The following is a 26,800-nucleotide window of genomic DNA, read 5'->3' as shown; positions in this document are numbered from 1 at the left end:
CCTCCCTACTTTCGCCTCCCTACTTTCGCAATAACACTTGAGGGGAAACACACGTCTTTCTTCTGCTTTGTCCAAGCTGTCTGGGAAAGTCTGATCGTGTTCTTATGAAGGATTGAAATCTGCGTTAAAGTTTTGGTTTAGACTTACAAGCTCTTTCTTGTACTTTGTACCAGTCATTTCACTTTTTGTCATTGGTTACTTTATCTTTTGCCTCCCCCCTTCTTCTACCATCCATTCATCTGTTAATAAATCCATCCATCCATCAATCGCCTGGGGACAGAAACGCAAGTCCAGCTCTACTGTCCAGTATATGGTGAGCATGCTATTTATGCATTTGCCAAGTCACTCCTTCTTTTGCTCCCTTTCTCCACTTGTTATCTCTTGTATTTATTGTATCCACCTTTTCCATGCCTTTACCCCATTTCATTGGTGGAGAACTTCACTGAAGTAACAATCCATTACACAGTGGTGCCCAATTCATGAGGATTTTTTTATTATTTTTTTATTCAAACAGCAGTCAGGTTTCATTTTGGGAATGATGCTCTGGTGCACATGGTGGCAACAACAGCAGCACCTTGTTAGGTATCACAGAAACTGAGTAGTAAACATGAGCAGCGATGGCAAAAGAAAATATCAACATATAAAGAAAGTCAAACTTCATTGTCAGAAAATGCCAGGCAGACGTCACAGCTTTGGCCCTTGCAAAGTTCACTGCCATAAGACTAACCCTACCATTATTCTATAAACCTTGATAGAAGCAGGATGTTTTAGTTCCATCAGAGTTACTCCAGGGATGCTGCTCCAGATCTGTCAGGGGCACACTTTAGAATAGAGGCAGCGCTTGTGCTTGTAGTTGTGATACTCTTCGGTCTTACAGGATAATGCAATGGGTGCATACTTACTCCTGCTACCATCCCTAAGCACTGAATACAGCAACTGACACTTTATTCAAATTGTAAATTGAAACAGCAACTTGCGTAAGGATAATAAACCAAACGGCAATACATATTTTAATTCAGGTAAGTACATTGGGAAGGAATCTGACCCTAACTTGTTTAATTCTTTTCTGCCCTGAGGCACCTTCGTTTCCCTCTGACCTGGCATCTCCCTATTTTTTTACCCACCCATTATCTCATCCGCACCCCTTCCTCCTTTGTTCTCCCTGTGCACAGCTTTCTTTGCCTCCCCGGAGAAGCACCTGTGAATTCTTTTACCGACTTTCTCCTTCATTGTTTTACATCATCAAACTGTGAAGATGTGTGAGCTCCTATCAAGATATATCCTGTGATATGCAAGCTTAAATATATCACAATGGTTTTGCTTTCAATGTGGAAAATGGTTCAGACGTCACATGAACAGTTGTTTCCACCACTAGCAAAGTTTTGCTCAGGACAGCTGTCATCATTCCAATTTATTAAATGCCCTTTAGGAATCTACGTTGGGTTTTTTTCTCACCACTACGCTAAAAACTAAGACCCTGAGTTGATTCTGCAAACTGGCTTTGACTAAGACCAACTGCTAATCGTTACTTTGATGAGGAATACATTTCCTGTTATTCCATAGAGGCAGCGGAGTGATGGCTGACGACGGCTTTGTTAGTTTGTGTGTGTGTGTGTTTTTGTGTGTGTGTGTGTGTGTGTGTGGGCACAGGCGTTATGTGAGTTAACTGTGTGTGTGTGTGTGTGTGTGTATGTTCTGTGCGTGTGTGTGTGTGTCTGTGTCTGTAGCCCTCTCCTGTCCTCTCCTGTCCTAAGCTCGTTGGCTTACAGAATTCATAATATGGTCAACATATACAGCCATACACACACACCCTATTTGACTTTCTCTCCAAGTCATTTTCAAACGGTTACTAATTCTGTAGCTTCAAAGTAAACAATCTAACATTCATTTAATCTTGCGCCTCTTTCTTAAAATGTTCCTTTTTAAATACAGCTATAAATGCCTGTGATATGATGATGATTATCATTATGACTAGGTGGAATTATCTCACCTTTTTTAGCAGATTTCTTCCCACTTTCTTCTCACTTTCTTCTAACATTCACACTATATTAAGGCTTAACACGGCATTAACTAATCCATGACTTCTCTTGACCTCTATTAGTGACTAGAAGGAATTGCTTAGATGTTATAGTGTTACATGATTTAGATTTATGTTATGCTAACTGACTTCAGAGTGAGTCACTCTGGTGATTCATTTCCACACTCAGGCCCCATTTAGCAACTTCAAGTTAATATTTTTCCTTACAAGATTACAAGGAATTCAATGTAGATTCAATGCAAATATCATTATAATGAAACTAAACCACAAAGGACTGGCCGCTCTTTGATGTGTGGTCTTCAAAGGAGCATTTGATCAAGGCTTATAATGGTGATTCATTACAGCCAATTGGCGGATTTGAATCATTGCAATGTGGAAAAAGTAAGCAACGGAAGTCACCAGTGATAACATCATGATGTCACACCGTGTCACCCGCCCCCTCACCTCTCAGAATTACAGATCAGTCTTGTGAATGAATGTTTTTGGGTAACCATTTCATCACTACTGCAGCAGCTGCCATCTACTGGACTCCACACTCAGACATACGTTTATCTAACTATGCTTGTGGGGACCTTCGGTTACTGCGTAACCAAGCCTAGCCCTAGACCCTAAATCTCCCGGTCACAAACTCACTTCTCTAACATTTAGTTTTACCACTGCCCATTTCCTAGTTCCAACTGAAAAGATATGACTTCTAACTAAAAGGATGTCACAAACACCGAAGTGAAAAGCATATAAGTATAGGAGTGCAAGGACACACACACACACACACACACACACAAACACACTTTTTGCTGTTGTTAACACTCTTGTTGTGTCTCCTCCCTTTCCTCTCATGTCCTGCACAGCCCCAGACAAACAGCACCAAAAACAGCATAGTCACCAGCCCCAAAGGAAACATCCCTTCACCTGCTCTGGTATTTACCTCCTAACCCCCCTCTCCTTCACCTTTATCTGTGTGTGTCTGTCTATCCTACCGCCTATGAGTCCTTCAAGACCCTTATATTCACCATACCCCACTCCCCTACTCCTTTACTTTTCTCTGTTTTTCCTCTCTGTCCATCTTGCCATTTGTGGTTGATCTTATTCCAGTGACTGCAAGGTAGGTCTTAAACCAGCAGGTGGTGTCAGGAAACATTTCCCCATGGCAGGTGTGGATGTTATGTGGCTTGCACCTGCAGCTGTTGATATTGTGTTGCTGTGTCATTTTCTCTGTCAGTGAGAGTTTTCCCAAAGAAGAACAGACAGCCAATGCCTGCTGGGACTGTCAGTGCAATTTACCCCCTCCTTCCTATGAATGCCTCTGTAGAGAACTGGTTCCCCGCCATGTGAGCAACCCAGTCCAAAGGTCTTCAGATTGTCCTTCCAGCCAAATTACACACCAGCTGATTTTAGAGATTAATTCCTCCTTTTCTATTGATGGTGTGAAAATCAGTAAAATTGGCTGGAATGAAAACCTGCATGCTCTTGGGCTTCTGGCACATGGTCAGGAAGCACTTTTATTGAGGGAATCTATGAAGCATTTATACCTGGAAGGATAGTCGAGAAGCGTGAGCAGGAATTTTACTCAGCATCAGGCCTTCAGGGGAGATTTACAAGTTTTTTGTGCTTCTCTTATTGATGTTATGTTCTCTTTACACTTTTCTGTGGCGGAGTTATAGACATGGGAACTGATGCAGCATTCCTATTTCCAATATTTTCTATTATTAAAAGCTATTATCATTTGTGAATCTGTTAGAATAAGATCACCCAACAAAAAACCTTTATTAAATTACCGTACTGGTGGCTTTGGATTAATAAGCCCAAAAATGTGTGTATATCATAAACAAATGCTTAGGTGCTTAATGCTGTTTCATTTTACAATGCATCATACTATAGATTTGTAGTTGTCAGACAGCTATTGGTTTCAGTCCATGTCAGTGCTGTATAAAAATCAGAACAGTCCCTGCTCGCAACTGCATTACCAGCATAAGTGTAAGATCAGCCTGTAAAATCACTTGTACTGTCCTTAAGGACATTACACAAGTTCAAAACCGAAACATTATTAGTCTGCAGACATCACGGGATAACTAGCTATGAGACATCAGCAACATTTACTTTACATCAGATATACATTTCCTTCTCCTTGTAATGACCCAATTCCTTCTCAGAAGACTTTTCTGTCCAAAATTGTTAAAATAGTGCAAAAACATTGCTGATAATAACCCCTCCATGTTGCTTATGGTTCACTGTTGTCATCATTAATCAGTTGGAGACAGTTTAGATGATCTTTACCTTTCATAAAAAACAGCAAAAGCCTACATCCTTGCTACAAAAGTGATACACAATGACAGTTTCATAGCATGTGCTCTTTTCTTTTTTTTCTTTTGAACATTTAAATGTTGTTAATCTGCTTGAGTTTTCTGATACCATCATAGTTCCTTTTTAAAAAGTAAACATTTGGGCCATGTAAAGCCATTTTTGTAAACATTTTAAAGCAGATAACTAATGTTCTGATTCATATGTGTTTTATTGGAAATGTTCCAATTTGTTAAGATCATTTTTTATTAAATTGAATAATTTCAATTGTATTACAGCAGTGAGCTACATTTGCAAGGCTGTAAGAGCATAATGTTTCTCACACTATTTTCTATACCCAGGCCAGTAGTTCAATTATAAATCACTGGCAACCAAGTCCTAGATGCCACACAAATGATCTCACCAATTTAGACATTGTAACACAGCTGAGGACTCAGGCAAGTTTGGGTTTGCTCCTTGGAACTCCTGCACACTAAATATAGCTTGGTCACACTGGCTTTACAAAGCTCCATCTAAGCACGTAATGATAATATATTACAGATTCTACACCGTTAGTCATTGGGTAACTAACTGATTTAACTCAGTGGTAACCTTAGTATGTTGGGTATTACCTGCTGATGGTGTATATCACTAGCTTGGCCTTAGCTTGACACAGTGATTTGAACCAGCCACCTTTAAGTCCTTTTGTCAGAGAAGCTAAATTGGCAGTTGTCCTTTTGTCTGTGTGTGTGTGTATGTGTGTGTGTGTGTGTGTGTGTGTGTGTGTGTGTGTGTGTGTGTTTTGATGTTTGATGTCCTCTCTGCACAGGTGCAGACATACTATCAAAAGCGCTTGATGGGAAGTTTATGTGCTTAAAGGGGCTGTACATTAATATAGCAGCAAACAACTATTTGCTATTCAAAGATTTAGTGGAGAAATGGCAACCTGAGCAGAGAATGAAGTCACGCTCCCTCTGTGTGTGTTGTCTACCTCCGAGCTTCTCTGTTCTTTGTTTTGATAGCCGGTCTGGCAACAGCTACATGTTAGTGCCTTGTGCTGACAAAGCGTCAGTATTTGACGAGTTGGGGAACGGTCTGTGAGAGCCATGTGGAGTCAATCCCTAACCATTTTTTTTCTGAATATTGAGTACAGCCCTTAAAGAGTGTGCATGGAGCAGAAGCACAACCATGGAGCAGAAGTGTTTTTTTCAGATTTTTGTAGGGAATAGAGAGTGGGAGGGTGACTGGTTTCTCAATGCTGTTGCTAGGGACTTAAGCTAGTTACTGTTTAGCTATTTGGTACATTAACTCCTTCTTTACAGAGCTGCCAGGTCATGGAGAGAGACATTTACTGTACATGACCTTAATTTTCACTTCTGGAAGCAGTTTGGTGTGGTCATAGGGATCTTAAATGTACACATGTACTTAAATATATGTGTGGTTTGCCTCTATTTACATAACACAAAAGACTAAAGAAATTATCTGAGCCAGTAGGAGAGCAGCAGTGGTACTTTAAAGTCAGTGCTGATGTGTAGCGGTCAGCCCCTTCCCCTTCCGATGATGTAACACCATCCCTCGCCCCCTCCTTCTAATCTGCAAACCCCAGGTACTTTGTTCTCACTCATCATCATCTCCCAAGTTGCCACCGGTGCCTGTTGCCCTGGGCGACGGTTTCCCTGACAACATCGCCATCATCACCAGGGATAAAGCTGATGATTGGTCATCACAGAGGGGTCACTTCCTTTTTTTTGGGGATGCACACCTCCGTGGTAACCGATTAGGAGCCACTAATTGTGTAAAACATGTAACATAATCATAGCAGAAATTTGTGAAAAGACATTTGATTGCAGAAACTGCGATATAAAATGCAGGAAGGAAAACTGTGTTCTAAGTGAAAGTGATAGCTTTGTGTAAGAAGATCTGGAGCAGGTTGGTAGCAGAAGATATAACTAGTAGAAACTTTTTTTGGTGAATCTTGTGGAGTGACTGAGCCAATTCTGACAGAAAAACAGAAATTTCAGACAGAATTTCTTTTAGAAAAGGATCCTGAAATGTTGCCAGAATCTGCCCGGCAGTGGGAGTCTCTTATTTTGAGACGTGTGTGTGAAGGAACAGAATGATCTATTTTCATCTTGTGGAGGCATCTTAGTGTTTTTGCTGGTTGTACCAGTGTCTTGTAAGATGTTCAGGCTAGTTTTTATCTATGTCAGAGCTCATTTATATTGTAAGAGCTGGCTGATTTTCTTCAGTTTTTATTACAATTCTCTTGATTCTGTACATATTTGCATTACGTAGAGCATTGAAGGCTTTTTAGAATTAAGCATGCACAACAGGGCAGTGCAGAAATAAAAAGTACCCCTGTTAAGCATAGCCTTGGATAAGTTAAGGTCTTAATGCTGTCCCTTTCCTTAGGCTGTGTGTGTGTGTGTGAGAGAGAAATTGTGTTAGTTCAGATGTGCTCATCACAGACACTTTCAAAACGGTCTAAATTACGGTTTTCAGTTCATCCACCCACTCTCTTTGTAGGATTCTTCCCTCTCTCCTTTGTTAACCTTAACTTTCTCTTCATCCAACGTTCATATCACTGTCTTTTTCCTCTTTGTTTTTTCTTTTCTTTTGCACTTAATCCATTTCTATCTACTTTTATGTCCCAATCTTTTCTCTTTCTTTCTTTCCCTCCCTCTTTCTCCCCCTTTCCTTTCTCTCATTTATTCCATGTACCTCCATCTCCCCTCCTCCTCCTCCTTTTCCTCCAGGAACCTCAGACAACAGTCATCCATAATCCAGTGGACGGGACAAAGGTATACATATGTCATTTCCCAGTCCTGACCTACTCTTTATCCTCTTTGTCATTCTCCTCCTCTTCCTCATCTTCTCCTGCCCTTTGATCCCTCTTTTCATTATGCATCTCTGTGACCGCACCATGGCATTGGTTTACTTGTGTGTGTGTGTGTGTGTGTGTGTGTGTGTGTGTGTGTGTGTGTGTGTGTGTGTGTGTGTGTGTGTGTGTGTGTGTGTGTGTGTGTGTGTGTGTGTGTGTGTGTGTGTGTGTGTGTGTTGTTTCTGCTGAGCTGTAATGCACACAGCTAAAAGGGAACACTATTATAACTTTGTTCCAAAGCCACATCCAGATTTTGCATTACAACAGAGTGACCTTTTCATTAGATTTTGGGTCAGAGGGAAGTGCATAGCTTTGAATTGTGTACAACAGCAAGTTTCAGAAAGTCAAAGAGAGGCTACATGGGAAGACACTAAAAGTACTTAATTTTGCAGTTTTTGTTATCACACCAGGCTAGTTTAAATTAGCTTACTTGAAATCTAGAACACTTGCTCGCTTTGTTTGATCCGTATGGGCATGTGATGACGACCATAATGTCAACTTTGTACAGGAAATTACCCAAAACATGAGGCTTTATGGTGTTAACGTTAGCAGTCTGTGATGCTTGGACATCCTGGTATTCTAAAATGAACAGAGGGCAAGCCTAGAGTCCATGTAAAATGGTTGATATGCTTTAATATATGGGCTGATAAATGGACATAGCATTAACATTAGTAAGGGTTCATTACAGCAAAGTGCACAAACAAGTGTATCATATTTATGTAGCTTACATTTTACATGCCTTATCTTGCCTGTAATGGGGCAGGATGAAACTAAATGAATAAGAAACTAAATGTCACAAAGGAAACTTCTCTATGATTCAGATTCAGACCAAAGAAAACATTCTGTAGGTGTGATCACACTTAAAATTATATTTCTAATATTTGAGGATGGTTGCCACAGCTCTGTCTCAAACACACGCACACATACATACACACACACACACACACACACACACACACACACACACACACACACACACACACACACACACACACACAAAACAGCTTTTCTCTTCACTTGTTCTTCCTCTCCTCAGGTCACCAGCTGCTCTTTAGAAGGCTATAAAAACTTTTATTGCTTTGTGCTCGTGATGCTGTTCATGCACGTGTGTACTTCTAATGAGGTCGTCAGGTCTCTCAACTCTCCTCTACATGCGGGGGAATTTAGGCCCATTTAATCTGCTAATTGGAAATCAAAAGCTAACTTCTCCTCTGGCGAAAGCCTGAGAAGAGAGACAGACAGGCAGACAGAACGGTGGATAGATAGATTGTACCAACTGAAGCCATGCTTAAGATGGCAACTAATTGCCCTATCAGAATCCCATCTGCCTGCTTCCATAGTTGAAATAGATGGATGGAACACATTCCATTGAGTTTCTGTCAGTTTTAGCAAGAGACGAGAGCACTCTGTGGTGGAAAGACGTCACTTGTCCACATGGTGTAATGCACACACACACACACACACACACACACACACACACACACACACACACACACACACACACACACACACAGCTCTTAGAGTAGAAGAAGAGGTTTCAGGCCGAAGGTAAAAAAGTAAAATATGAAATGGCAGTTGACACATATTGGGCTACTAGGCTGATGGGTTTGCTTGCATGGTTTGACTTAAAAGAGGTTGGATGGTTGTGGTACACATTAATATATTAACAGTTTTGAACAAAATTGAGATGTTGTCCTTGTTTGGTATCTGTTTATGAATTGAACCTGCATTAATTGGTCTTGGTATATTTGCTGCTCTGTAATCAGTTTTGTTTTTGTGAAGATTTGACATAAGAACATATGAAAATGCCCCCTGCTGGCCTGTGTGTTACCACTCATGTGATGTGTGTCTTCATGTGTATTCAGCACAGATCTGTGCGCTATTATGTTTGATTCAAACTGGCTGTCTGTCTCTGATCTCCAGGAATCATCAGACAGCAGCAACACCACTGTGGAGGATGAAGATGTGAAAGGTAAGACTGCAGAGATACGAGAGATAACACCATGGCAAATTCCAAAGCTCAAAAAAGTCAAATATTGAACTGTTTGCAGAAGGTCCAAATGCTTCTGAGAATTTGACACATTTTGGATCACCACTTGACATTTCTGCTGTATTGATGTGATGTTTTTTGCTGCAGCTAGTCAGTGAACAACCTGTGTAACCGCATAACTCCACTATGAGGTGCCTCTCATGATCATAAATATCACATGATGTAGACAGTAGAAGCATTAAAAGTAAGTGTATGACAATCCCCAGATAGCGCGCTCAACCAGAGAGTAGAGAATATTTGGTTTACTGCCTTTCAGTTGGGCTTGTTAAGTTGTCAGCTTTGTAATGGTGAATTGTGACGAGCTCCTTAAGTTACACATGGAAATGGATTTTTAAATTCTCCTCGCAGTAAAAGCTGTTACTGACATAATTGTTGTACCTGAGTGAGCCTGTCTTTCTGAAATTGGGTACAGTTAATTTTTAAGAGGGCACACAAGAAGTCCTCTTACAACTAGTGCTCTGCTTTGCATGGGCTTTTTGTTTATTAGACAGCAGTATCACGAGCCTCAGGGTGTTAATGCATTTTGATGCCAACTGTTGAAAAACTCTCTTTTGGGACTGGCTTTGTCTTCGTAGCGGCTTATTAGAGGATTTTCTTTTTCTCTGTCTCCGAGATGTGTTTTATTTTCTGACAGTGAACATTTGTGTCAACGTGATTCTTGACCATTTTTAAAAGCTTACAGTTCTAACCTGGATCACAAAATGGCTGAATGATTTATTCATTTTTTATTCAGTTACTGTGTGAACACTAAAAAGATATATTTTAATCATGTATTACTGTGTGAAAATATGAGCAATACGTACATGGATTGTGTAAATGTGTCTCTAAGATAGTCAACCTGCTGATAGCTGACCTCTTATTGAACCCTCATGGACCCTGGCTGTAGGTAGATGCTAGATCGCACCAGATACATGTGTCGACATCAAAGAGCATGCTGTGCAGGCATCAACACTTGAGCTTCCCGTCCATCATCGCACTGGAAGACTAACTAGTCACTGAATCCCCAAATAAAGGCTTCTAAACCAAAAACTACACAACTGGACGTGTTTCAGAAGCAGTGCGACCTGGAATTGGGGAGAAGGTAACAACATCGGCAACTAAGATTACAGGTTTCCCTGATGTTAGCATGTAGAGACGGCATGTAGACCAAGAGTGTATGTAAAATATTAATGTCTGTTGAATGATCTTGAAGCTTATTTGATACAGTCTATGGTTGAAGCCCAAGTGTTGACGCCTGCGCAGTATGCCCGTGTTGACATCAAAACATGTATCGGGTGCGATCTAGCATCGACCCTGGCTGTAATGCCTCTATCTGCTGTTTTTGTTTTTTTTAAAAGACTGAAGAGGTGTGTGCGTGTTTGGGTGAGAGTCAAACGTAAGAGGCATTGTAATGCTGTTGTGGTTTGGCTGTCTCAAAAGTGCTGGCGTTTGGCTGAAAATGTAATACTGAGAAACACACACCTCTGAAATACCAACATGCCTGTGTGGGGTGTCAGCTTGCAGAGTTGTGTACTTGTGCCGTTTGTGTATAAGTGGCTGGAATTGTGAAATGAACAATGTCTTAGTGGTGCATACCACACATATCAGCCAATAACATTACAAAGTGCTTTTGTGTCTTGCCTTATTTGTGTGTGTGTGTGTGTGTGTGTGTGTCTGTGTGTGTGTGTGTGTGTGTGTGTGTGTGTGTGTGTGAGAATCTTATTTTGTGTGATTTGTGACATTGTGTGTGTGCTTCTGCTTATCTATGCCAGCACACTCCAACACCCCTGTTCTCCACATCCAAGCTGAGTACAATGCGTCTAAATCGGGTCATGAATGTATCATTTCAGTGCAAGGAATACAGAACAGAATGTGCGCTTCCATCTCCTCCTCCTCCCTGTAGAGGCTTTACTGCTATGTCACATATTCCCTAGCAACCATGGAAGAGCCATCATGTAGGTCTGCAAGAGAAATGAACCATGTTGGAAAAAGTACTACAATTATCAAGTAGTACTCAAGTAGAAGTACTCTTATTGTACTGGTATTGTGCTCATTTTAAAAGCAGGAGTTCTAGTTTGAAAGTCTCCTTAAGTTAAAGAGCAACTCTAAAATGTGCTCACAGTAAAAGTAACTGAGGCACGTTTCAGAAAGAAGAACACAATCTTCTATCTCACACTCAAATCAAACTTTAATATATTTTAAGTAGAGAAATTGGAAATTACGGTAAATATGAGACTATAAAGTAAACATATGACTTTAGAGAAAGTCCCGAAATAAATAATATATATAAATGTAGGCTTACGTGCAGTTTAGTGTCACAAATTATTTTCCAAAAACTGAGTGTCCCAAATGATTAGGGTCTTATGTGAGACAGGTTAAGGTTAGGGGTAGGGGTAGGGTAGCACAGGTGGTTTAGCAGGTTCATAATTAATTAAGGACAATGTGAATTTGTGCCACTAAACTGCAACTATACCATAAATGTATTCCATCACTTTCACCCTTGGCTTCAGGTGTTGTAGTCAGTATAATGACTAAGAAAAGTGGTGTCAGTCAGCATAGGACTTTTCTTAAAGTGCTCATATTATGCTCATTTTCAGCTTCATAATTGTATTTAGAGGTTGTACCAAAATAGGTTTATGTGGTTTAATTTTCAAAAAACACCATATTTTTCACCCTGTGTGTTTTAGCTACAGAGTGAGACATCTCACCTATGTTCCATATTTGTTGGGAGTCGCACATGCGCAGTGCCTAGGTCAGCACTGCTAGCTAATCAGTTGCAGAGTATGAGGGCGTGCCACGCTAGCAGCTAGGTGAGCATTATAACGTGTTACAAAGTGACGAGCATTCGTCACGGAAGTAAAAGCTGGACTACAATAGAGCTGTTTGGAGCAGTTTGTGAACAGTGTTTTCTGTTGAAGATGGTAAGTCCTTGGGGTGGACTTTGGGCTTTTTCACTTTGTAAACCTATAACATGAACAAAAAGATATATAACACAATAAAGGAAAGTGAAAAAGCATAATATGAGCGCTTTAAATGTTCCAGTGAAAAGAGAACAGTATGATCAGCTGGATTTGTTTAAAAATGTTGTCCAGTGTCACATTGTTAGATTTGATTCAACTTTATTGTCATTGTGCAGAGTACAAGTACAAAGACCACGAAATGCAGTTTGCATCTAACCAGAAGTGCAAAAAAGCAGAAAAGTGCAATGTGATATACAAAGTATAGACCGGTGGTGCATAGGCAGGACAAAAAATATATTGCAGTGTTATAAGAACAGAATAAATATGGCTGTGTAATATGAACAATGTATGAACAACATGTACAGATGGGGTGGGGGAGGGGGTTAGCTGTCTTTAGCACCAGTCTCTTGGGCTCTAACCTAATTCCAGAGCACAAAAGAAACTTTTAACCTTCAGCTTCATTAGTATATAGATACATAAGTAAAGCAAAGTAACAGCTTCAGTGGCTCATTCAACAATTTATAAGGAGGGCATGTTGTCATGTCGCCCCCTGGTGTTTGCATCTTTAACTTTTTGTCCAAATTTTATTTTTGCAAAATGAAAGTTGTTACATTTTTTTCCTCACTTTTAAAATAATATTGAGACGTTACAACGTACCAACTAATTATGAAGCGCCTTGTCATTGGCAGCATAGCAACACTATTCTGAAGTCATTCATTAGGGTAGCGGGGAGTGGTCCATGTACTGAATTTGTATATTGTGCTTTAGCCCGGAAAATATGTAATTCAGTTAACATGCCTTCTGAATGAAAGTGTTGTAACATATCAGATTCATGAAAGTTCACCCTGTTGCTCATTTGAAATTAATTATTAAAACTACCCTTGGTGTGGAAGTAGGGTAGCTCGAAGGAGCATTGCATCACTTGAAAATCCTTTATACCCCCCAGGGCTCTACTGTAATTTCCCTGTGCACACAGTGAAAGTTATGCTCCCCCTACCCATTTCCTTCCCTTCAAAGGTCCAAAATTGGAGCCCTAGCACCCCACCCCTCTGGCAGGAGAGGGCAAGGGCACCTTGGGAGGGGTGTTGGGGCTAAAGGAGGGAGGTGTCTAAATTTAGCCCTGGTGGCAGGAAACGGAGACAGAGTGCCCAGAGTGGGGTTAAAAACACACCGCCCTGCTAGCGCCACCCTTGGATAGCATTAGGCTCACACAGCAGTTTTAAGACTCTTAAGATACGAACCTGCAGCCGGTTAGCGCCAGAGAAAACTACAAGAGCCAGGTGAGTGCGGGAGGAAGGGGATGGTTCGTGGAATAGTTTGTGTCACGTTGGCCTTTGTAGGATCTTGTCAGGGTTAGGGTTAGACAGCTCGACAGCTGGTTTGTAACCCAACACCTGTGGTGGCTCTTGGAGCATTTGAACACATATCTTTTCAGTACTCTCAGTGCTTTTATAGTAAAGAATATCTTTTCTGAGGGCTGCTAGTCGTTAATCTACAGTTTCACTGTGTAGGTGATAATTCTTTTACATCTGTTATGATTTGTAGGATGACATGCTGTTAACTTGCTATGCCTGACGTTACTCTGTTTTTGTGACATTTGTGGAATGAAGTGCTAATTGATGGGATGTTTCTGCATTGGACTTTCTAGCAATCACTTGTCAGTCAAGCAGCGTAGGCTGTTCTGTGACCTCTTTTTTCTTTGTATTTCCTGTTGATTACATTTGGTTTCTTAGAGTAGGATAATGCACATTTATTGATACAGATGTTGTGGATTGTTTGTGTTGGTCTGTGAATTTTGTGGTACTGTTGAAACAAAACTCAACAAACAAAACAATCTGTTTCCTCTTTTGCCCAGTCTCGTGCCATCTTTTTTTTTTTTCCTGCAGGGACTCTTTCTTTCCCTCTAGTTGTCAATGCGTGTTCATGCGTTGCGTTTCCCTCTGTGCCAACTGATTAAACAGACGAGTGGTAATGAGTAACATCCGACTCTCTCTCGCTCTCAAGGCCATCACCGTTGTCATCATCCATCCTCTGCTCACTGGCAAGACTTTTATTAGAGCCTCAGTAAAACCTCACATGCAGCAGCAGCTACAGTGGTAAATCCTGATGTAATGGAGCCATTAACTGGGATAATGATTCTTTTTCAATGAGATCTAGTGACGGAGGACTGTCAGGGAAAAGTAGCCATCATTTCTCAGAGCGGGAAAAGGTTGATTGGGTTTATCATCTTGTATTTATCTGCCCCCACCATGTCATCTCACACTATCATTTGTCACTGCAACATTTCTTTGTGTTTTTTGTGTGCAATATGTGCGGCTGGATTTCTTCTCTCTCATGTGTGTGTTTGGTCTTATTCTGTGTGTGTGTGTGTGTGTGTGTGTGTGTGTGTGTGTGTGTGTGTGTGTGTGTGTGTGTGTGTGTGTGTGTGTGTGTGTGTGTGTGTGTGTGCGCATATCAGGAAAGAGCTTAGACAACAGCTCGCTTAAGGCGCAGTCCAGCACAAGCTCCCAGCCAGATAGCTCTCAGGGCTCCTCAGCTCCTGTGTACTGTAAGTCAGCATGGCCCGCCAAATGCAGCCTGTAACACACACACACCCATGCAAATCCAGCAATTCACCTTGACAAAATCCTTCCTTGTGTGTATTCCATTCAGCGTCCCTGCATGTATTAAAAGCATTCATCTGCTGCCATTTAGCACCACTAAATCCCTCTTTTAATGTGCCCTGACTTTATTCCTCAATTAGAGTCTTGTAAGTCAGCACCATTCCCACGTCTTACTATCAGACAGTCTAAAACATTTAAATAACAACATAAATAGTCAAAAAAAAACAAGCCATTCTCTGAAAAACAGTGAGATGCTTTGTAGTATTTCTACTCCTCCACTATACCATCCTCCCTCCCTGTTCCGCCCACGCCAAGTGTGTGTAGAATATCTCGTTGTCTCCTTCCCATGGACGTACGTAGAATAGCAATACAAGACTGCTTCATTACAATCTGTGTTTTATCATTGTTTTTCAGACATTTCTAAGCATTGTCTTTTTTGCTCCCTTCTTTGTCTTCGAGAGCTCTAATGATACATCCAGTGCCACAGTTGCACAGTAAATGAGACTTCATTCATTGCTGTTAAAGGCCGGGTTGGTAACTATTTCCAATAAACACTTATATATCATATGCTGTATATTGTTTGATATACTGTGTGTGTGTGTGTGTGTGTGTGTGTGTGTGTGTGTGTGTGTGTGTGTGTGTGTGTGTGTGTGTGTGTGTGTGTGTATATATATATATATATATATATATATATATATATCTTTACACCCCAACAGAAATAAATAACTTATGGGCTCTGAAAAGATAGTGAAAAATGTCCATCATCATCGTAGCTGCTGTAATCCTGTAAAAATGCCCACCAATCACTGCCTTGCGGTCCGCTTGGAAAGAACCAATGAAATGCCTACTTTCCCCCGCTGCACGTACTCTACTCCACCGGTGTACGAGCCTGAGCTCCATGCACGTTGGCACTGCATTGCTAACAGTTATTTTTGGTTTAATATTCGGTGTTTGCTTACCGGTGGATGAGACATGAAGTAAAATTGTGGTCCTTTGTCCACTCCGCTCTGAAGCAGCACCGCAGCAGTGCTCTTGCACGTCTGTGTGTGGGTCGGAGCACCCAGCCCGGGGGGGTGGGGGTTTAGATGGAGCCCCGATGGAGATGCTACTTTCGAATCTTGCTAGCTTTTCAACATTACCAACCCTGTCTTTAACGCTTGATATATCCTCCCTTCTTTTTCTTGTTTGGCTGAATTGCCGGCTTGTCTTAGTGCTCTCCAGGACAAAGTTTGTTCATTCAGGCCACAATGCTATAGTCAACCTTCCATTTCAGTGCACTGTCTCCCATGTTCCTCCCTTCCTACTTCCTAAGCTGCCACAAAGTTTGCTGACCTGCTGGGCTCAGTGCGTAGGGGCTCAGGGCCCACATCCGACGGGGAAGGGAGAACCAGCACTCCACCTCCTGCTGCCCTCTCCGCCCCCTCCCCTCCACACACCCCTGTTGTCCCCATGCAGAGTAAGTAGAAAAGAGCTAGAACAGGGAGTGTATAGTAAAGGACCACTGGAAGAGAAATAAGTGGCCATGTGACTTTTGTCTAATTTTCAAAAGAGAGAAAAAGGAGTAAAGCAGCTTATTTCCAAGCTCTAGTTATTTTATTGACACAAAAGGATAAAACATTTGGGTCCAAACAGTATATAGTAAGATATACCAATGTAAACTTAATTTTATTAATTTCCTTCAAAGTCTTCACTACATATATTACATGAGTCCAGACAGACATGGATGTAAACTGCAACTTGTCTGGTTGGCGGAAGCATACAACTTCAAGTCGGTAATTCTAGTTTAAATTATGTTCTTTATATTTGAAGTAGAATTAGACATTTAATAATAAATGTATGCAAATTAAGGGCTTCCACATAAAACCAGAACTGAGCGCTGAATTTTCCTCTGTGTTGAGTATGTAGTGCAAAACAAAGTAGTTTTTTATTAGTAATTAGTAAGATTGCAGACACTGTGGTTTACTTATTGTGACCACAAATATACAAATTCCTGAAGGGATTTACGTATTTCTTTATTTCTTTATTCCTTTATTATCATAATCTGTTCTTTTGCATTCCTCCACCCATCCATCCATCCATCCATCCTGCCTGCCTGGACGGCACTCAGTGTCTCGGCTCACAGACTTGGTAAGCAGTGTTCGCAGGGTGCCGGCGGCCCCTGCACCCGAGGTTGACGCTGCTCCGGCGCCGGTACCTTGCGCCAGGCCCACCCCTCCACCTGCCCACACCACCTCCCCACCTCCCCCTCACTCCCCCTCCAGCCTTTCCCTGTCTTCCTCCCAGAGTGAGTACCGAGCATGTCCCACCCTGACCCTACGCATATTAGCCAATCACGGGGCCTGATGAAATGACATTTCCTCGCAGGCCTGTGCGTGAGCAAGCATATTTAACAGTCAGTGTGTTCTGCTTTTGGTAAACCGGTACATAAAGTAAAGTACATTGTCGTAAACTGCTCCTTTGTCAGCCAAGTTGGAAATTGAACCATCTGGATGTGTGTGCTTTTTGCTTCTGAGTCTTATTAACTTCCTTCAGTCTGCCATGGAAAGTACTGCTGACTGCACACAGATTTATGCATCGTTTGGTTGCTTTTGAATAGTTGTGATGCCTTTAAATACACAGGTGACCTTGTTTGCGGTGATATAAGGAAATTCCTTGTGTGTGTGTGTGTGTGTGTGTGTGTGTGTGTGTGTGTGTGTGTGTGTGTGTGTATTACGGTGTTTTTGACAGTCGTTCAGGATCACAAGGCTCTCTATTGTGTCTGGATGTTTGTGTTTCCTTTGAAATTCAACCCCAAATTAATTCAAGAGTGAATTAACTTGTATGGTGTCAATGTTTGTTATATAGAATCCACCCTGAGCACAATTACAGCTATTTCACCATACATTTTTCAGCTCATTATAGACGACAAGAGAAGTTGAAACATTAGTTCCAGATTTTCACAAATAACAGTTTCTCAGGGAGTGTGAATGTATGATGGGGTTCTAACTTGCCTGTGCATCTGTGTTGTTGCGTGAAAATTAAAATGAATAAAAACACAACTGCTCTCCATCTGTCCAAATGTTGCGATTACCTCCGATTAACCTCTGTGCCTACTATCCTCTGCAGTACGCAAACAAGAAATTATCAAGATCACTGAGCAGCTGATAGAGGCGATCAACAATGGAGACTTTGAGGCTTACGCGTGAGTCTGCGTTTTTTGTGTTCAAATGCATAGTTTAAAATGAATGTTTTTATATGTCTTTATAAACATGTCCTGCTCTATCCTCTTCAGTAAGATCTGCGACCCTGGACTGACTTCATTTGAGCCGGAGGCGCTCGGCAACCTGGTAGAGGGGATGGACTTCCACAGATTCTACTTTGAGAACCGTAAGATTAATAGATGTATTTCTTTTTTTTTAATCATGTTTATTTCATATAATTGTTTCTTTCTGTTTAATCTTCTTGATCTTAACTTTTAGTGTAACCATACACGTCGGATTTGTTTGAATCACAAAATGTGGCTCAAAAAGAGAAATGCGGTCAGTCTTCTCTCATTTAGCGGCTATACATTTTTCCTTTTGCTGGTTTCAGGTGTCAGAAATAGACCACATTAGGAAATATTTTCACAGGAAGCGACAAATGAAACATGAAAGCAAAGAAATCTAACAAAAGCTCCATCTTGAAAAAACTAGACTTGCCAACGATATTCCACAGCAACTCCCAACTCCACAGAGACTGAGACGATTAGTGTTACATTTACACATCACATTACACACTTTGTTGTCCTCAAAATCCAAACCGTGCTCATTTTTTCTCCTGAAATTGTTGATTGTCATCTTTTCAGTTCTGGCTAAGAACAGCAAGCCCATCCACACCACCATCCTGAACCCCCACGTCCACCTGATTGGCGAGGACGCGGCCTGCATCGCGTACATCCGCCTGACTCAGTTTGTTGACAACCAGGGTCGGCCACGGTCCAGCCAGTCGGAGGAAACTCGCGTCTGGCATCGCAGAGACAGCAAGTGGCAGAACATCCACTTCCACTGCTCAGGTGCACCAGCTGCGCCACTCCAGTGAGGTATGGACTACAGCAAACCTGACAGCAGGATTCAAAGTTCAAAGTTTAGAAATCCACCTACTAGAACCTCTATAGCGTTTGTTTAATGTTCACCAAAAATAGTGTATAATGACGTTTTAGAGGTGGCATTTGTAGTGGAAGTTTCCTTTGCAGCAGGGCAAGCAAAACTCCACATGAATGCAAGAGTAACCTGAATTGGCTGCAGTAAAAATTCCAGAAGCAAACACTGACGCTGGAAACCGAAACAGATTAATAACCACCTTGGGTCTTTGTATTTTATTAAAAATATATATATTTGCAAGTATAGGAGCAACATGATTTCACAAAAGGCACAGCGGCCCAATGTGGAGTCAGTCCCTCCAATGAGTGAACAGAACACCAGGCGTATATGCATCTTCAGAGTGACAGTTACCCACCGACTAGTCTCGCTCTGCCAGACCCTCCTCCAAAAGCACGCTGAAGGAGGGTCTGGCTACTCTACATAGCTTTCGGGGATGGGAGAAAAACATGCTCTGGTTTATTTCTTTAAACCAATCAGAATTGTCATAGGCGGTGCTAAACGCCGCGCTGCAAAGACGCGTGCAAGAGAAAACTCAGATTGGACAGATGGTCTAGCTAGCTGTCTGGATTCACCATGCGGAGATCTGAGGAGCAGTTAACCATAGTCCTCATAAATCCACCAAATTTAAAATTTCAACGCAAAGAAAGCGGAAGAAAAACGGAAAATACATGCATCCGGCGGAATTTCCTGCAGCACCGGAGCAATCACGAAAGTGGAACGCGAAGGATATAGACTACCTTTGGACAGAGCCGGGCTAATTAATGCTAATCTAAGATTACTGGCTGCTGGTGGTAGTTTCATATTTACCATGCAGACCTCAGTGTTCTCAATCATCTAATCCAGGGGTGTCAAACTCATTTTCACTGAGGGCCACACTGGAAAAGAGAATCCCATCGAGCGCCAGCCTTGTAGAGTTAACATGCATACATCGTAAAAAGAAAAATATCTTTGACTGTATTACTGCATATCACTTTTTTTGGACGTTGCAACGTTTTGTTACATAAAACCCTAAAAAGACAGCAAAGAGTTCCTTAGCCATCATAGAGTTTGGCTAATCAAGCAAAACAAAGATTACATTTTTTACGACAAAAAAATTCTGTGGGAATTTCGGAGTCTCAAAGTTGGTAAATCTGCCAAATTCTGCTTTGAGAGTTGCGTAATTGGAGTTTGAAAAACAGTTTACCGTCTATTTAGTTTGCCGCACAACTAGCCAAAATGTATTGTGACCTAAAATTGATATGTGGGTTGAATCAAAATTTTGTCTGCGGGCCTTGAGTTTGACACGTGTTCTAAACTAACTTTAATCAAAAAAATTAATAATTCTATTTCCCCAAATGTCGAGTGGGCTGCGCCTGCTCTGATCTCTGCTCTCAGTCGCACTTTCATTGACATATATTTATTTTATTTGACGCTGTTTTGTTTTTCCTTTTCAGGTTGAATGCCGTAGTTTTGTCTGTCAGGAGTGCTCTGCTGGAGAGAGGAGGAGGAGGAGGAGGAGGAGGAGGAGGAGGGAAGGGATGAAAGAACAAGTCCAGCTTTGGTTTGGGGATGGGCCCTTCAACAACAAACCCTCCCTCACTGGACGCCCAGCCTCAACCCCCCAGCATGCATCTCTTCTTTTACTACTACTCCCCACTCATCTATCACCTGCCCTACAACATCTTCTGACAAGTATCAAACAAACAGCTTTACAGCCTTCACCCCTCTGGTTTCCTCTTCTTCCCTCCGGCACACTGGGTGATGGGTGGGGGCGGTGGGCAGGGGGTGGGGGGGGTTTCAGCACTCGGTGTGATTCCTTCTTCCTGTGGTCTCTCCGCGTTTCTGCAATTTTTGTGACACCAACCCTGTCCTCCTGTGAATCCACACTTGTGTGACATAAACACTGCACTGGAAATACAATATGTAAAGTTTTAAGTAAAATCTGTTATTATCATGACTATATTATTACCATTATGGTTATTATTATTACACATTTGTAGTTGTATATGTAATTTGTATAATTCGAAATACTCAATGCCAGTGGTTACTAGAGTTGAAGGAAATCTTTTTTTGTTTTTCTCTTTATCTTTTTAAGAAAGCATGTTTTTCCCCCAATTATAACAGTGGCTGTTTTCTATTGTGGCTATTTAAGTAGAAAATTATATTGGCAGTTTTTAGTAATTTGCTTCTTGTATGTGAGCTATAATTCTGCACCCAAGTTCATGGTCAACATGTTTTAGTTTGTTTGTTTTTCGGTTTTCCTTTTTTTTTTTTTTTAAAGGGGTATGTCTGATGGTGTTGTGTGAATGTAGAGAGTGAGTCTTTGTGTGTGTGTGTGTGTGTGTGTGTGTGTGAGTGGTTATTTAAACCAGACACAAAGTGTGTTCTAGTCCAAACATGATTACTGTACAGTTTAAGGAACCAGTTGCTTTTCCCTCGCTGCAAAGTAAACAGCCGGAGACGAGGTTAGCTGAGCTCAGTGCCTCAAACTGAACATTTCACACTTACAAAACAAAACGGCATGCAACAAGAGTTATATCATGATCATCATCATCTTACTTTTCCATCTTCATGGATAACACTATAATGGTAGAATGCCCTGCGCTTTCGCATCCTGAATGGTGAGCTCTAAAGACGAAGAAAAACTTGTTTTCCTGTTAGTGACAGTGTTCCTTGATTTGTATTGCTGCCACCATTGACAAAAAAATATGTTTCTCATTACAGGGACAACATTTTGTTGATATAACAAGATACCTTATTTTGTTTTAACAAGAAACTATACATTATAATAACACATCTACTTTTCACATCATCACAAAATAAGTTGGTGTGTTGTTATATAAGAAGAAATTATTTGTATGTTCCATGTTGCAACCAGAAAAGCATCCGGTCCAAAGAGGAAATATCGTCGGCAATATCAGAGAAACCGACTATGATTCTTTAAAGGAATCATTTGATTTGAATTCAATTCTTGGGATGAGATATTTGAAGTCAGATTCTGCTCTGATTGAGAACAGTCGTGTACATAGAACCATACATTAAGAACATTATTTAAACATGTGGCTATACTGAAGAAAGAACTGTTACAGGTGGCATCATTTCTCCTAAATGAAGTGGAGGGGCACGACAGGCTGCATGGACACAAATCCCAGTCCTGTTTTAAAGTGAAGTTCTGGACTAGGCTAATCTTTGACCAGAGAAACATAAACAGGTTTAACTGGACACTAAAATGTTGGGATAATAGTGTTTTTATACAACAAACCATTTATTCAAGGCTGTCCTATTGTAAAAATACTAATAAAATAAATAAAATTACTAAATGCCTCATTTATCTGATCATGTTAAAGGTGCCGTAGGTAGGATTTCGAAGATCCAGGTCTTAGCCAAAGAATTTGAACATCAACAACTTCTCAGTCCCTACCCCCTTTCTGCTAAAGCACAAAACGGTCTCCTAAGCCCCTCCCCCCATAAGGAGAATGAATGTGCATGAGCAGTGATTGCAAATATGACAGAAAGTTAGTTGTATAAGTCTTACCTACTGCACCTTTAACTGCTAGGTAAAACTCATTAACAGATATGAAAGAACTAAAAAAAAAAAATTTCAAAAACATCAAAAATGTAATGTCATTTCTTGTTAAACCAAGTTGTGATCTGATGAAAAAGGCTTCCTGTTATTATGAAATATTTTGGTGTGGTATAAGAGAAATACGCCAAACTGTAACATCAAAGTAGCTCGTTATAATTGCAATATTTTTTCACGACAAGAAACTGAGCACTATTTCTTGCTCACAGTAGCACTTCAGTTTTGCGTCGGTCCGTTTTTCCACAAGTGTTTTTCAGGCTATTGGTGTTAAAAAGGTGCTCCGGGGTTAGTGGCTTCTGCTGTTGCTAGGTGACAGCTGAAAACCCATTTAGTGCTCAGTGCTCTTTTCTTAAAAGTTGGGATATATTTAACTCACTAGATCTCGGTGCTGTAGGGAACTTTTTTTTTTTTTTATATCCAAATGACAAACAAAAGAAGTCAGTGCTCTAAAAACAGAATCCCAGAAGACGCCTGACCTTTCTCACTTCCAGAGCTATAGTGCAGAAAGATGGTGCCGCTGCCTGTTTGTTTATTCAAAGCACATACACTTATAGACCCATATCAGTAATGAAGAATCAAGGTATGCTTGAAACCTCCACAAGTGTGAGGATTTTCCCGACGTACCATGAGTTCATAAACGTCTGCAGACAGTGAGGTTTGCTTAGGGCTTCTCTGTTCGGCGGTCTGGTTCCTCCTTTCAGGGCAGTCCTTTGCCACAGGGTGCAATATTTGTGTGTGTGTGTGAGTGTGAAAGTATGTATCTGTTGCTCTCAGTATGTATTCTTTACAAGTCAGGAGAAATATTGGAGATGTATGTTGTGTGAGAGATGGAAGGAGAAGGCTTTATTTCGGAGGACATATCAGTCCCCTGCCTTCAGCCCAGGGCTTTTTTTTTCTTATGATTTAATCTCTTTTTTTTTTTTTTTTCCTATGTATTATGTTTTTCATGTTTTATCAGCTTTTTATGATAAAAAGTGCTTGTGCTAGGGGTGACGGGATTAATCCGATGGACTTTGCAGCACTGAAAACTGTTTTTGTGGGGATTTGACTTGCGATCAGCTCCTCCACCATTGGCTGCCTTCACATTTGTCTCGCCCCTATTGGTCAGACCAAGATATTAAAGAGGCCAGGCAGTCAGTTTGGTGAATAGTCCTCAGGTTTCTATTTATTTTGTAAATGTATTTATTTATTTTAGTGGAATGATTTTATGGTGTTCTTCTCTTTTTTGTTTTGGTTTTGTTTTCCGGTTGTACAGCTCATGCACTTGTGCAGGTACTGTCTATTGCTGTTCAAAGGGACACCGCTCCATGTAAAACATGACTGTTTTAACGGGATAGTAAACCGAATTTGCATCCTGCATGTGCTTTTCTGTAATGACCAACATGGTGTGATTTACTTTTTCTTTTTCTGCTGTTTTTCTTTTGCAACTTTAGATGGAAGTTGTTTTTGACATCATTTTTTTTCTGTTTTATGATGTCCATCGTTTTACTTCCACTTAGGTCATTACCACTTTGCCAGAGTGGGACATCTATCACTTTAAAACTCATATGATACAGGATTGAATTTTGGAGTGAACTATCCCTCCGAAGCTTTATCGCCTTCTTTTTTTTTTTTTTACTTTTTTTTGAGGTGATGAAGCTTTTTTTCAAAGTGAACCACTGAGTTGTTGTATTATACTCGTGTCTCATCCAGTAACCGTGTTATTGCCTACTTGGCCCTGTTCTAATACTAAAAGGTCAACGGTTACCCTAAGGCGTTCATGTGTGATCGTGCTAACCAGACATGACCCCCCCCCCCCTCGCCTCCAAAAAAAAAAGAAGAGATAGCAGCATGTACATTGCAAAGTTGTTGTTCTTCTGTTCTTAGTGTGTTTTACTAGCCTTGAAAATCAATATAAGATTCACATATTTAGAACGAGGGAGTTCACAGTGTTACATAACTGCAACTAACTAGCAGCGTAGCTGGCATTTTTTATTTTTGCATGACAGTCAACGGGACACTTGTTTTTAGGTGTTTTCCTTTTTATTTGTTTTCTCATTTTCTACTGAATGCTGGTATACTCGGCCTCTCTGTCTATTTTTCTCAGCTTTTAAAGTGCATATAACTATTTTTGTCTCAAGATGATGATGTTAATGACTGTGGGACTATAAGGATGTTGACAGTGGTGGTGGTGGTGGTGGTGATGATGATGGTGTGATGAAGATTATCTCGCATGCTTTTCTGTGGCGATCTTGTGTTGTCAGTGCAGAATGGCTGCCTTTTGTTCGTAGCTGAGAGAACACGAGGAGCGCCTGTTAACCACCGGCACCGAGAGCGACGGCTTCACTGAGCCTGCATGTCACTTTGAGAAACGCCACTTGAGTCCAACGGCCAGATTAGAAGCCGTTTCAGAGAGTGGATGAGCTCCAGCAGGGGGCGCAGTCACGCAGAGTAGAGCACAAACACGCAGGTTGACACGTCTTTGACGCTTCTGACGTAGCTGCACAATAAGTTGACTTTAGCGTCAATTGTAACCGGTCATCCAGTCAGAGACAACAGCAGTTTATCACTGCAGAATAAGAACAAAGCTTTCATTATAATTATTAATCAGGGCTGCACAGTTATGACCAAAATGACCGTTCTGATTACAGTTTGAGGCCATGATCATGATGTTGATACATGGTAGTTTTCCTCTGTGATTTTGGGGAACAAAACATCATTTTCCTTTATTCAATTACATCACAAACTGTTTCCACACTTTATACATTCTTAACCAAATCAAATGATAAATCATGATTGTGTATGAATGATCAAAGCTGACATGATAGAAAATGATTAATAGTGCAGCCCTACATATAGACTACAACATATAAACTACAATAACTGTCCTCCTGTGGTCTCTTGAGGTCAGTGCGAGCTCTGCTGCCTTCCTTTCAGCGGTTTAGTCAGACGGAGCTTTACCGAGATGAACTGGAGCCACTGTGTTCACTCTGAAGCTCTGCCATCCTCTTCCTCCAGCCAGTGACTGAGTTGCACTGACAACACTGAGTTGGCTTCTCTTCGTAGGGTGTCTCTCACTCTTCTCCCATTCCCTGGGTTTCCAACCTGATTTTAATCATTTCTCTGCAGTCAGCTCTTTCTAGTTTCTCCTTTGTCTCTTTCTGTCACTTTGGGTTTCTTCTGTATAATAATATGAATCCTCTACTTCTCTGATTCTTCGGATTATTGCTCTGTTCTCTTACATGCTACACGTGTTTCTATAACTTCGAGAAAATGTGTTAAGGTGTTATCAATAAAATGATCATTTAAATAGAAAAGTGAATCAGTTTCAGTGTTTGCAAACATCAAAATTTTGATCAGATTTTTTTTTATTGATACAAGTAACTTGGGACAGAAATCAAGAAGTTTTTGAATCCAACATAAAGTGAATCTACAGTGTATGTATACAGTACGTAAACAGCAACTCAGCTTCAACTTCATAAAGGTTAAATAATTGTGAAATAAATGCCGCTATGGAATCATAAAGATTGTTAGAAATTAAGGTGACAGCTGTCAGCAACCTTTTAATATTTAACATTCTTTACTAGCACATTAACTTCACTGTTTGGTCCATTTTGCAAAGTACAACTTAAGGTCGATGCTCATACTGGGAAAATTAGAAAATGAAATCAAACGATCAAACTTAAGGCAAGGCAAGGCAAGCGCTTTTATTTGTATAGCACATTTCAGCAACAGGGCAATTCAAAGTGCTTTACATAAAACATTAAAGAGCAGTTAAAAACAATTGAAAACAATTTAAAAACATTAATAAACAAATTAAAAACATTAAAAGACAAGAATAAAATTGATAGTGCAGTATAAGAATAAAAGTTACAGTGCAGTATAAGAAATTAAAGTTAATAGATTATTTAAAGAAAAGCAACATCAAAAAGATAGGTCTTTAGCTTAGATTTAAAAGAACTGAGAGTTGCAGCGGACCTGCAGGTTTCTGGGAGTTTGTTCCAGATATGTGGAGCATAAAAACTGAACGCTGCTTCCCCCTGTTTAGTTCTGACTCTGGGTACAACAAGTAGACCTGTCCCAGACGACCTTAGAGGTCTGGGTGGGTCATAATGTAGTAGCAGATCAGAAATGTATTTTGGCCCTAAACCGTTTAGTGATTTATAAACCAGTAAAAGTATTTTGAAATCAATTCTTTGAGGCACTGGAAGCCAGTGTAGAGACTTCAGTACTGGAGTGATGTGATCCACTTTCTTGGTCTTAGTGAGGACTCGAGCAGCAGCGTTCTGAATCAGCTGCAGCTGTCTGATTGAGTTTTTGGGAAGACCTGTAAAGACTCCGTTACAGTAGTCA

At 40.7% G+C, this 26,800-nt stretch overlaps 1 protein-coding gene across 50 annotated transcripts in view; it reads left to right on the top strand.

The window, feature by feature from the left end:
• Positions 1 to 25,764, top strand: part of camk2b1 (calcium/calmodulin-dependent protein kinase (CaM kinase) II beta 1) — a 78,383-nt gene extending 52,619 nt beyond the window's left edge. For 6 of the 50 annotated variants that reach the window (XM_039802217.1, XM_039802205.1, XM_039802219.1 and 3 more), the window contains 11 exons: positions 281 to 313; positions 2,887 to 2,955; positions 7,072 to 7,116; positions 9,120 to 9,168; positions 14,644 to 14,733; positions 16,101 to 16,244; positions 16,896 to 17,072; positions 17,894 to 17,969; positions 18,060 to 18,154; positions 18,612 to 18,845; positions 20,340 to 25,764. In XM_039802217.1, the coding sequence (XP_039658151.1) occupies positions 281 to 313; positions 2,887 to 2,955; positions 7,072 to 7,116; positions 9,120 to 9,168; positions 14,644 to 14,733; positions 16,101 to 16,244; positions 16,896 to 17,072; positions 17,894 to 17,969; positions 18,060 to 18,154; positions 18,612 to 18,844 (1,011 nt within the window). In that variant the 3' untranslated portion in view covers position 18,845; positions 20,340 to 25,764. Of the gene's footprint in view, positions 1 to 280; positions 314 to 2,886; positions 2,956 to 7,071; positions 7,117 to 9,119; positions 9,169 to 14,643; positions 14,734 to 16,100; positions 16,245 to 16,895; positions 17,073 to 17,893; positions 17,970 to 18,059; positions 18,155 to 18,611; positions 18,846 to 20,339 lie in introns of those variants that run through there. The other 44 variants (XM_039802223.1, XM_039802210.1, XM_039802224.1 and 41 more) reach the window with 20 other exon arrangements.
• Positions 25,765 to 26,800: the final 1,036 nt, after the last annotated feature.

Source organism: Perca fluviatilis, chromosome 6 (genome assembly GCF_010015445.1).
Source record: "Perca fluviatilis chromosome 6, GENO_Pfluv_1.0, whole genome shotgun sequence".
Lineage (NCBI taxonomy): Eukaryota > Metazoa > Chordata > Actinopteri > Perciformes > Percidae > Perca > Perca fluviatilis.
This window is presented reverse-complemented; position numbering and strand designations above follow the sequence as displayed.